This window comes from Lutra lutra, chromosome 16 (assembly GCF_902655055.1).
Source record: "Lutra lutra chromosome 16, mLutLut1.2, whole genome shotgun sequence".
NCBI classification, from domain to species: Eukaryota; Metazoa; Chordata; class Mammalia; order Carnivora; family Mustelidae; genus Lutra; species Lutra lutra.
Genome location: NC_062293.1, coordinates 22,681,078 through 22,693,339, shown reverse-complemented (window position 1 = coordinate 22,693,339; position 12,262 = coordinate 22,681,078). Strand labels below are relative to the sequence as shown.

At 44.3% G+C, this 12,262-nt stretch overlaps 1 protein-coding gene across 3 annotated transcripts in view; it reads right to left on the bottom strand.

Moving 5' to 3' along the window:
- Nucleotides 1–2,982: 2,982 nt before the first annotated feature.
- Nucleotides 2,983–12,262, bottom strand: part of FBXL20 (F-box and leucine rich repeat protein 20) — a 105,256-nt gene continuing 95,976 nt past the window's right edge. For all 3 annotated transcript variants that reach the window (XM_047706823.1, XM_047706825.1, XM_047706824.1), the window contains 2 exons: nt 11,419–11,631; nt 2,983–9,900 (listed from right to left, as the gene is read on the bottom strand). In XM_047706823.1, coding sequence (XP_047562779.1) covers nt 9,793–9,900; nt 11,419–11,631 — 321 coding nt within the window. In that variant the 3' untranslated portion in view covers nt 2,983–9,792. The remainder of the gene's footprint in view (nt 9,901–11,418; nt 11,632–12,262) is intronic.

The following is a 12,262-nucleotide window of genomic DNA, read 5'->3' as shown; positions in this document are numbered from 1 at the left end:
TTGGTGTTTTGGTCCTTTTGCGGGGAAATGTTCTCTCCTTATAGATGAGGGCAAGGGATGGCGTCTGGGACACAGGAATAAATCAGCTTGGCTTTTTTTTTTTTTTTTTCTTTTTTTCCCCAACTAGTTTAGACAAAAGGTAATCACTAAAGCCTCTAAAAGACCATTCAACTATCAAATCACTATGCTTATTTAAAACTTCTAGAGAGGGGCGCCTGGGTGGCTCAGTGGGTTAAAGCCTCTGCCTTCAGCTCAGGTCATGATCTCAGGGTCCTGGGATAGAGCCCCGCATTGGGCTCTCTGCTCCACAGGGAGCCTGCTTCCTCCCCTCTCTCTCTGCCTTCCTCTCTGCCTACTTGTGATTTCTCTCTCTCTGTCAAATAAATAAAATCTTTAAAAAAATAAAATAAAATAAAACTTCTAGAGATGTAGGGGTGCCTGCGTGGCTCAGTCAGTTAAGCGTCTGCCTTCCACTCAGGACATGATCCTGGAGTCCTAAGACAGCCTCTGGTCCTGTCAGGCTCTCTGCTTGGTAGGGAGTCTGCTTCCCTCTTTTTTTTTTTTTTTTAAAGATTTTATTTATTTGACAGACAGAGATCACAAGTAGGCAGAGAGGCAGGCAGAGAGAGAGAGAAGAGGAAGCAGGCTCCCCGCTGCCCAGAGAGCCCAATGTGGGGCTCGATCCCAGGACCTTGGGATCATGACCTGAGTTGAAGGCAGAGGCTTTAACCCACTGAGCCACCCAGGCGCCCCTGCTTCCCTCTTTTCCTCTCCTCCTCTCCCTCCCCCTGCTCGTGCTCTCTCTCACTCGCAAATAAATAAAATCTAAAAGAACAAAACAAAAACCCAAACCTTCTAGGGGCGCCTGGGTGGCTCAGTTTGGTTACACATCTGTCTTCAGCTCAGGTCATGATCTCAGGGTCCTCGGATCAGACCTGCCCTGGATCACGACCTGAGTTGAAGGTAGACACTTGACTGACTGAGCCACCCAGATGCCCCTAAAAAAATACTCTTAAAAAAAAAAAAAAGGGGAATGGGCCATATCTTATTCTGCTCATTTCATTTTTTTTTTTTTTTTTGAAGATTTGAGAGAGCATGCACGCACACGTGTGAGAGTGGGGGTGGGGGGGGTGGGCAGAGAGAGTCTTAAGCAGACTCCTTGCTGACTCTGGCTCAGGGCTCGATCTCATGTCCCTGAAATCATGACCTGAGCCGAAAACCAAGAGTCAGAAGCTTAACAGACTGTGCCACCCAGGAGCCTGCTTATTTTTTTTTCATCCCCTTCCCTCTGAATAATATTACTATTGCTATTATTTAAGGATTTATTTATTTGAGAGAGAGTGAGCAAGCGCATGCTAGCAGGGTAAGGAGCAGAGGGAGACTATCCAAGGCAACTCCCCTCGAGCACGGAGCCCCACACGGGGCTAGAGCTCACGACTCATGAGATCAGAGCCAGCACCAAAACCAAGAGTCCAATGCTCAACTGACTGAGCCACCCAGGTGCCCCTTCTCGGAATATTTTTTTTTTTTTTAAAGATTTTATTTATTTATTTGACAGACAGAGATCACAAGTAGGCAGAGAGGCAGGCAGCGAGAGAGGGAAGCAGGCTCCTCGCAGAGCAGAGAGCCCGACGCGGGGCTCGATCCCAGGACCCTGAGATCATGACCCGAGCCGAAGGCAGAGGCTTTAACCCACTGAGCCACCCAGGCGCCCCCCCTTCTCGGAATATTAATAAAAATCCCAAACACTTGAGGGGCAGTTGGTTGAGCCTCCAACTTCTGATTTTGGCTCATGATCTCAGGGTTGTGGGATTGAGTCCCACATTGGCACCACATGCTCAGCCCGGAGTCTGCTGGAGATTCTCTCTCCTTCCCCCTGCTTTCTATATCAAAAGAAAAAAAAAAAAAAAAAAGGAAAATAAATCTTTAGGATGCCTGGGTGCCTCGGTTGAGTGTCTGCCTTCAGCTCAGGTCATGATCCCAGGGTCCTGGGATCAAGTCCCATGTCGGGCTCTCTGCTTGGAGAGGAGACTGCCTCTTCCTCTCCCCCTGCCTGCTTGTGCATGTGCTCTCTCTCTCAAATAGGTGAATAAAATCTTAAAAAATTTTTAAAAAAACCTTTAAGGCATTTCAAACACTGAGAAGAGAAAACCCCATATGCATGGAGTGGAATATAGGCCAAGGTGCCCTCTTAAAAATACCTGCTTAATTCCTTATTCATCATTTACCTCAGTGATCACGCCTGTAATTCCACAGGGTTCCCCAAGGGTGTTTCACAGCAGGGTACATAATGTGAGATTGAAATTCAGGTTGCTGACTTGGCCACTGCTCATTTCCACCAAAAGGCCTGGGACCCCACTGCATTAACCTCTGTCTCTCTCTCTCAACCTAGGAGCCCGTAGCACAGACTCAATACTGAAATATTTGTTGACGCAAAGGAAATAAAAGCAGGTAGGAAGTATCTACCATGTGGTGTTATTATCTCTTTAATCTTCACACTGTGAAGTGTAGGTACTGTTATCCCCACTTTATCAACGAAGAACAGACGGGAGAGTCAACCAGCCAAGGTCATTGTGTGTGGGAGAAGCCGGACACTCTGGCTTGGAGCTTGTGTAACTATTACGCTACTCTTACCATCATTCCTTCTAGTCAAGGTGAGGGCAGTGCTCTCCACAGATAGGGGACTCAGGCTGAACTGCTGCTGTCAATGAGTTAAAACAAAGGTTTTTTTAGAAACTCTGATTTGTATCATGTATTCTGTTTTTCTCAGAGACAGGTGGAGTTCAGGGTATTAAGTAAAGGTATTAAAAAGGTATTAAGCCTATTAAATAGTAAAGAAAGGGTATTAATTAAAGAATACTAAAAAAATATAAGGATGCCTAAAAGAAGCGCCTTCATTCAGCCTCAGGAGCCTTTGCAGTTCTGGGGTTCAAGGAAGTTAAGAATCACAGCTCCGAGTCAGGCTATTTCCGCAGCAAAATGAAAAGTCTTCACAGCTTATTTCCTTTAATTACATCATAAAACAAAATTAGAACATACAGGAAACAGTAATAGTTACATAACAATTTACTTTATATATTTATATATAAAAAACATTTTTCTTTTAGTCCAAAGATTTTAAAGCAAAAGGAATCCTCTACTGCCACCTTGGATTTTATTTTAAATAACCCTCCCTCCCCCCATCCTCAAGCGCCAAAAGTATGGGGTGGAAGCAGTCACGTGGACAGCTAATGGAGCCTGGTGCTCAGTCACCAAGTCGGGGACCGGGTCAGCCACAGGGAGTGGCTGAGCGCGGGGGCAGGCCTGGCGGAGGAACAGGGAAGCGGCAGCTTCCCACGCTGAAGCACTCTGGGGAGGCCGAGAGGCTTCAGGAGGCTTAGGCCACAGCAAGGTTTGGGATCAGGCCCTGCCAGTCAATCCTCTGCCTTCAGTCCCCTCAGGGGGAGAGGGGTTCGAGGGGGTTAGCTCAGGGATGGAACAGCCTGGTTTGAAGGTAAAACTTTCTCCTGCAGCACCATTTGCCCACCCAGCTCTGTCCTCAGGCAAACAGGTGGGGGTGGTCCTCCCAGCTGTCTGCCCTCTGCACAGGTCTGTGCTCTCAGGTGGGCAAGGCTGAGGAGAGCAGCCAGAAACCGCCTGAGGCAGGTTACCTGGAAACAATTCCTAGTAGGAAAGAGGAGGCAGCCAGGGTGGGAGGCAGCTGAAGGTTGAGTCATTAAACAGGAGTCATTAAACAGGAACGGAGAAAGGCAAAATGCAGAAGTCCTTTCTCCCCTGGACCGACCAGTGGAAGGACTGTAACCCTTCCAACCTTCGGACTGGGCAGTCACAGATCCTCAGGGGCCAGCTCCGAGAGAGCAGAGGCACAGTGCAAAAACACTAACCATGTAGCTTCTGCTGAGCCCCGCCCCATGGGTCATGTGTGGTAGAGGTTAGCATGGAGTTTGGGGGTAGGGTGAGGAGGGGAGTAAGAGAAGAAATCTCAGGCTCACCTCCTTCCTGCACTTATTAGAAAGTAACAGTCATCAGAAAAGCACAGGTAAGAAATTATTCTTAAGGGCAGGAAAAAACATGTAAACCCAGAAAAGCAGCAGCAAAGGTTTCACTTTTTACAGGTCTAGCACTAGGAAAGAAAATCATTCAAGTCTTTGGGGGCAAGGTGGGTGGGAGGTAAAGTAATTAATCAAACCATGCCAGTTAGAGATTCCTTTATCAAGTTAGGATTTTCTAAGACTTTCGGTTGTCGTTCACTAGTGCCATAAGAAAAAAAGGAAGGCAGGGAGGGAGGGAGGGAAGAAGACAGAAATAATGACTTCAGGGGCTAAGAAGGGTTAGGCTAAGGTAAGAAACACATGTGTGTGAGCAGCAGTGAGACACAGATTTGAATTAGTGAAAGTAAGTAGTTAGCAACAGTGACAAGCGGAACTTTGTGGGGCAAAGATTTCTTCTTCCACCTTAATAAAAAAGACATCACTTCAAAGATTTTCCTGGGTTCTTGAGGTGTGGCAAAAGAGAAAAGGTATGTGTCTGGACACCTCTCTTCTCCCATCACTTCTTGGGATGGGGATTCTCATTCGCCGCCTCTTTTGGGGTGCCCATTCCCATCTGGGTGACTCTGGTCGGGTGCAGGGTGGGTAGAAGCCCTCCGTGCCAGTTAGAAGGGCATGGAGTTCACTGGATGGAGAGGAAAGCAAATCTACTCACGTGTGTGAGGCAGGTGTTTCTGCATATTCAGGACAGAGGCTTGTACCCAAAGCAAAGTGCCCCAGTTCCAGAACTGATTCTCTCCTTTACTTTCAATCTCATCTACCATTTCCCCACCCCAATTCTTCAAAACAAGACACTGAAAAACAGAAAATAGAGTCCATTGATACAGTTCTGGTTGCTCACGGTTCTTTTTCCTAGAAGGGCAGTGAGACACCGTGGCTGAACTCAACCCCTTCGAACCAAACTCCACCGAGGGCTTACTCAAAGAACACATGAGGCAGAGATGGAAGCATATTACGGAATTTCTCTTAATATCCCACATGTGAGCTTGTCCAAGACATTTTTTTTTACCCCCTGCTGAAAATTAAGTGTAACTCTGTTGGGCTCCAAAGATTCACTCAGACTCAGCTGAGAGGTTCTTACTGACTTTCCTAAGAGTCAAAGCCTTCAGAGATGCAGATCTGATGTTCCTAAGAATAAAAATGGACAAAGAGAGAGACTGGCCTTATAAGGGGGAGCTGCAGAAGCCCTGCATGCAGAAAAAGCATTTATGTGTCTCAAATGAGTTTCTGGCAAGGAGAGTTTGTCTCAAGTGAGAGGGCAAGCTTAGAGCAGCATGTTCTTTGCTGAAAAACCAAGCTGTTCAGTTAGGGCACCTGGATATAGCAAATACAGCCAAATGTTATTCCCAAATTACCTGGGTTAATTATAGCCTACCAACATGGTCTTATATAGTTTTTTGTATCTTCCAATATTACAATTAAAGTTTATGAGAGAAATAAAGGTGACGAGAGGCTTAGACTCCTATTTCCCCTCACCCTCCTACTGCTTGAGCGTTTTTTAGGTTCTTTGGTCCAAGGTCATTGTAAGGGGGAGGGTTTTCCTCAAGACCTCCAAACAAACATCCTCCCTCTTGTCCGAAACAAGTCTCGGCTCATTCACACTGCTTGGGTTTGAGGTGGTTAAAGATCCTAGAACTGGTGGGCAGAGAGGAAGGCGATCTTTTAAAAAAAAAAAAAAAAAAAAAAGTTCCGGAAGCCCAAAGCATATCACTGAGAGAGTTCCTCAGCCAGGATGCACAATGGGGATGGAAACCTAATCACACCATGCACACAAGGAAGGAAAGGCAGAATGGACCCGTTTCCTTTAAACCTCTCCTCTTGTACCGGTAGCACCTGTCATAAGCAACCCATGACTTTCAGCACAATAAACATTAAATGGCCAAGGGTCAACCACGATCCACATGCGTTCCTATTCTTCAAAACCACAGTCACCTAAAGATATGCTGCCCACCCAGGCAGGCAGGCAGTCCCCTCTTCCTTCCGGTGCCACTCATACTTCCCTACAACTTCAGACCAGGACAAATTCCCGCATACCTGTTACCCCTCATGGTAAGAGTGGGCTATCATACCGGTAACAAAGCATTTTACAAGGCAATTAGGAGAAATAAAGGAACCTGAATGCTATAGCATCAGACCTGTATCGAACAGTTCAAATTGTTTGGAAAGCCCAAAATAAATCATCATAAAAATATTTGCCAGGTGTCCCTCTAAAATATGTGCTGGAGGTCTGCTACATCAACTTAATGAATGTGGAAATTTACAAAAGCCATTTAAGAAATACATCCACTGAAGGGCAGAGGAGGAGGAAATAATTTCTTTTTTTTTTTTTTTTTAACATAGAGCACAATGTGCTTTCATAGTCAAAATATTGGGGGGGAGAAGGATAAAGCCTGATCCCCTTATTCCTCATATCCAACAGTATGATTTCAAATTTTGGTAAGCAAATGTTCAAGACCACCCAGTGAAAAATGACCTGAACCACACAACAGTTACTGTATTCAAGGCTGCCCAGAGACTTTGCTTGGGTCAGGACAAGGACCTAAAGAGGAAGTTAGAGACTAGAGACACTGAGAATAAATCAGCAGCATCACTGGGAGTAAGATGGAGGCTTTAAACAGAAGGCAAGATGAGTACAGGAAGGAAACAGGAGCACTGCAAAAAAAAAAAAAAAGAAAAAAAAAGAAGAAGCTGGGATCACCTTGGTGGAGCCAGTGTAGAGGCCACAAAAGATACTGATGTAGCAAATGATGCTGGAAAATGTAGAGGGAAAGGCTGCTTGGAAAAGAGGTGATCTGGATGTTTAATAACATTCTCCAAAGACACAGCAGTAACCCCTCCTGGCTACCTGTGAGTCTATGCATTAGCTCTGACGTGTTCTAACATATCCCAAATCTCTCCATTCACTCTGTATTTCTTCATCATGGAAGACAGGGCCAGGGCTGGAGTCAAAGGAACAGGCTAAGAAGCTTTTCCTAAATCCCTGAAGTCTTACTGAACTTTCAAAAGTATCCCTGATATTAAGATAGGATGGTGGGGCCCTTTCCACCTGATCAAAACTTACCACGTTCTGGGGTCTTAAATTCCTGGTACATTTCATTAGCTGGTGTAGGTTGCAGACCGGCATAAAAAAATCTATTTCCTTCCAAGCTCGAAGGGCCTGAAGTTTTCTTGTGAGAGGAACAAGGCCCAACCACATACACACCAGTGCTGCATACTTCTTTTTTCTCACTGGACTCTGCTCTTGGCCCAGATAGGTAGGGATCACCTGAGCAAGTCCACAGGCACCTGTACATGGGTCCACTCTTTGAGATGAGAAATGGCATTTCCAAGATGTACGTGTCCTGGTGAATAGGGTCTTTTACATTTATGTACTTTTTAAGTAAGGAAATACTTTAATGGCCTCTACTGGCGGACAATTTAAATCCATACTCACTAACCAATCAGGGTTTTATGGTCAATTTGTTCAGACAATACTAAAAAAACCTTAATATGTTAGAGCAGATGGCCCCTAAATATTTCTCTTTTTACTTTTGTCTGAATGAGTTACCTGGGGATCTGAATATTACCAACCACATCTGGAAGCATGTGTGCAAGTGTGTGCGTCTGTGTATGTGGGGTATAACCAGGAGGAGTCTCATTTTCCAAAGTATATCCCTATGCCAACTATACTCCAATAAGAAAAATTAAGTATATTCTTCATATGATATTTTGAAAAGAGGATAAGGGGAAGGAATAATGAAAAATGAAAGTAATTTGAGCTTTTAAAAGCGCATAATAAAAAAATAGGACTTAAAGTAAATTTAACATGCAAAATAATGGTGGACAGTACAGATTTCTAGCATCCTTTCATGGAATTGCTTGTGGAGAAGTCAGTCCTACTTTATTCTTACATATGCCAGTAGAGCCAGCACCTGCAGCATTATAACAAGTCTTTTAACAGCCTGGATCATGCAGGAAATGATCTAAGATCATGGCAGACTGCACAAGAATGTCCTAAAGACCAAAAAAAAAAAAAAGAAAAAAAGAAAAAGGTGTCCTATTAAAAAACCACATAAGGTTTCTAACTTTGGGCTTTAGAAATTTACTTCTTATACTTCAGAAACTGATTTTAGTTTCCTCATCCTTTATGACTTTTTGGGGGGAAGGAAGGAAGCCTCTTCTTTGACTCTGAATCATGGGCACTGAATAGGCCTTCAGCTCTGCTGCCCATGCTGGGCAGAGACACTGAACCCCCTACTTTCTCTCAAAGCCTTCATCTGGTTGCCCTTGTATTTCCTTCATGGGAATCCTGGAGCACAAGAGAGATAGCGTTGACAGGTTTTGAAATGGTTCTGGTCCTTCGAGGTGCCAACTTTTGAGATACACCAACAACACTGACATACAGTTGACCAACTGTTCTAGGGTCATTCTCGTATCCCTGAAAGGCTTGAACAGGGGGGAAAAAGAGAGAAACTGACCAGCTAGACGGCACAGCAACTCTAGCAGCACTCCTACTAAAACACAACAACCTCACAGATACCAATCAGCGATGGTACTGCTCACACCTAGATTTCAGCGAATATTTGACATGTCTGACCTTGGGTGGGGGGTCCTTTCGGGCTCAGTTTTGGGATCTGCCATTCCACTCTTTACTAATAATGCATTTCTTTCTCCTTATTAAGTTAGTGGATTCTGATGGGAGGTGCAGGGAGAATACTGGGCATATCATGCGTATTATTATAATATCACAAGGTATAACAGAAACCAAAAGGCAAAGTTTGTTTTCATCAAAACAGTTTTAGCTCAATTTCTTCTCGTACCATATCTCAGTTTTGTGATAGTTTCCCTTCACACTGGCAAAGATTCAGGCAGGGTCCCCTAATGGTAAAATTTAGAATTAAAAAAATATTTATTGATAATGTCTCTTTAAAAATGTTTGGTAACCCCAACTAATCATCCAAAATGCACACTGTAAACACAACAACAGCAAAAGAGTAACAATTGAGTGTGAGTAAGCACACAATGAACAGGTGACAGACTGAGCAAGAGTGCAGGAGGGAGCAACAAAGACCGAAAGACAGGTGCACAAGTGTGCTACAGAGAGTGACAATCTGAGTGAGTAAGTCATCACATTTGGACCACAGCGATTTCAGTGCAACCATTTAGGAAACCTCTGGGCCAAATACTTAAAACAGGAGGAGGAATGGATGAGCCTTCTTTGTGAGCATGCTCAGCATATGTTGGCATGGGAACAAGGAAGCACAGAAGCTCTATAGTCATCTCATGATGGATGACTACCATTTATAGGATGCAAAGAAATTTTCTTTCTGGTCCCTGGATACAACATATATTGTTTTTCTATGCTTTCCCTGACCCTGGAGGACTGCAGTTGCTGTTCCAAAATCACCAAAGAAACTCCTTCACAAAATGAAGAAACGGCAGAAGCAGTAACACTGGGTTTGCTGGAATGCCCCCTTCCCTCCGCCTTGCCTATGATTTTCTTCTTGGCATGTCCAACAGGAATGGTTAAGTTTCACCAATCCACTTGATAAAGCCAGAATGGGCTTCAGTCCCCTGGTCTCAGAACTAGAGTGGGTGGCGGTGAGGGTGGGTATGCATGTTATGTGCGGCTCTGGGGATCTGGACGCTGCCCTCACTTTGTAACCCTTGCCCAGAACACTGGGGTTGCTTCCACTGGAGACTCCACTGTAACTCTAGAAGTGTCATTAAATACTCAGTTCACCAAGGTTGACCACCTCCATTGTCATAGGATGATGCAGCATCTGCAGAATCGCTGTCTGCTGCCCCCTACTGATGGGGGTGGAGTGACAGGTGCGAAGTAGGCGTGGACTTTAATATTGGGCAAATGGGTCTGAAACAAGACAGAAACATTACTAAGAGAGAGGGCTTTGATAGAAAGAGTAACATTGCTTTTCAGAAAAAACAAAGGAGGTAAGTGAACATGAAAGCAAGGCAGAGGCTGAGTACCAGTCAGGATGTTGAGAGGCCTGGGTTCTGCTTTCTAGTATTCCAGGTTGTTCTAAATGACTAAACAGCTCCCGACTTTGGTATCTGCTTTTTAATAATAAAACTGGGGGTAAGACTTTATACTAATCTCTTAACCTGTCCCAAAGGGACTGCTAGTTGCATTTCCAAAGTTGAAAGAAACTGTACAAGCTTAAAATGATTTTTTCCACGTCACTGTGGACGTTTCTTCTGATATTTTCTTAAAAAGTCCATTATCCTCTTTTAACAATACACTGTTTTTACTACATAAACAGTTTCTGAGTTCCTGGCACACTCAAGGCACTGTGCTAGTTACATAAGGGAGTACAAAGATGGTCAACACAGAGGTCCTGCTCTTAGGGAACTTAACAGTCTAGACATAAATAGCTAAACTAAAATGGAAAAGTGCTAAGTGATGATTTGAGAACAGATAAAAAGTCTTGAGGACTCAGAGTTGGAAGAGATTCTGTAAGGAGGCCATCCATAGGAGAGGCTCTCGTTGGCCTGCGGCTCTCCTCTTTTGGTGTAGAAGAAATATGGCTGCAAGGCTTTCCCACAGCAGTTATGCTCTCAGTCCTCTAGGTCCAAAGGGAGAGGAAGAACTAAGACCAACTGGAACTCAAGATGAGGTCTGGTGCTCCTTTATGTACTCAGGTGCCATATGGCCAACATGGATGTTTTCAGACACTGGTTGTAAGGGCCTAACTAAGCACAGTGCCTTTCCCACAGCAGGTGTGAAACAGATGTTCCAATAAATGTCTGTTGAGCTGAATAACCTAACATATAGATTCATTCATTCTTTTATAACCTCCTTGCTGGCAACCTGTCTTCTAGTCATTTCACTATGCATGGGTCTCTTTAGTATGGAGGATGGGGCTAAAAGAAAGCATTAAAAAACAAAAACAAAAAACCCCCAAAACCCCACAAAAATAAACAAAAAACCCTACTTAATCCATTTGTTGTCTTAAAAAAGAACCCCAGCAAAAGGGTCTGATGTGAAAGGAAATACAAATTAAATTCTTAAATCCCATTTAACTAAGTATTTTTCTTTATGTTATTTCTTTCTTTCCTGAATCTGGCATGCGTTTTTGACTCTGGGCATGTTATTAAGCCCTGGACATTATGGGAGAGACTCTGCTGGGAGAAGACCTACTTTCTTCCTCTCAGTGGGTATTTTCCCACTAAATTTCCATCTGGAACAACAGGTAAAAACTATCTACCCTTAGGTTTGCTCTCCATTTTTTTTCTCTTTGCTAAATGTCCAAGTCATAGGAATCTACATCTAAAACAAAAACAAACACAAACAAAAAGGAAACGGAAGAGGGAAAAAAAGAAGGAAAGGTGCCGAGAGCATCAGAGCTGTAAAGTGTGTGGCCGTGTTTACCCTGAGTCTCTTGATCCCAGCCCGTGTGATCTGCTGGCAGTCATAGAGTTCTATCCGCTCGAGACTGTGACAACTCTTCAAGTGCTCCAGGGAAGCATCTGTGATCAGTGGGCAGTTGTCCAGTTCAATCACCTCCAGCTGGTCATGGGCGCAGGCCCCATTCCCCAGGTGACGAATTCCATCGTCTGTGATCAGCTCACAGTGAGACAGACTCTGCAGCCAAATAGAGCAAGGAAGGACACTGGAACACCTCATGGTATTTTTCTAGCCACCGGCCTGTATACAGGCAGAAAGGAAACCTTCTGGGTTGGATTGTGATGTCTATGGAGCCATCACCAGATCTACGCGGTGAAGTAAGAAAGCAAACTAGAGTTGCTGGGGTTCTGCTTTTGACTATCAGTGACTGACGTTTCTGTGTGTGATTCTTTTTCAGGGAGGAGGGAGAGGGAGAGGGAGAGAGAGAATCTGAAGCAGGCTCCATGTCCAGCGTGGAGCCTGATGCGGGGCTCAATCTCACAACTCTGAGATCATAACCTGAGCCAAAATCGAGAGTTGGACGCTTAACCTACTAAGCCACCAGAAGTCCTTCTGTGTGTGATTCTAAATATACTGTGTGAATTTATGCAAGGACTACGAAATAGTTCATGAACAAATCATGATATCCAAGCCCACATACAAATTTATACTTTTCTATAGGGATAAGAGGGGCTCAAGTGTTTTTTCTTTTTTTTAAATACTTAAGAAAAAAATTGGTTTATTTGACAGAGATCACAAGTAGGCAGAGAGGCAGGAGAGTGGGGGTGGGGAGGCTCCCGGCTGAGCAGAGAGCCCAATGTGGGGCTCG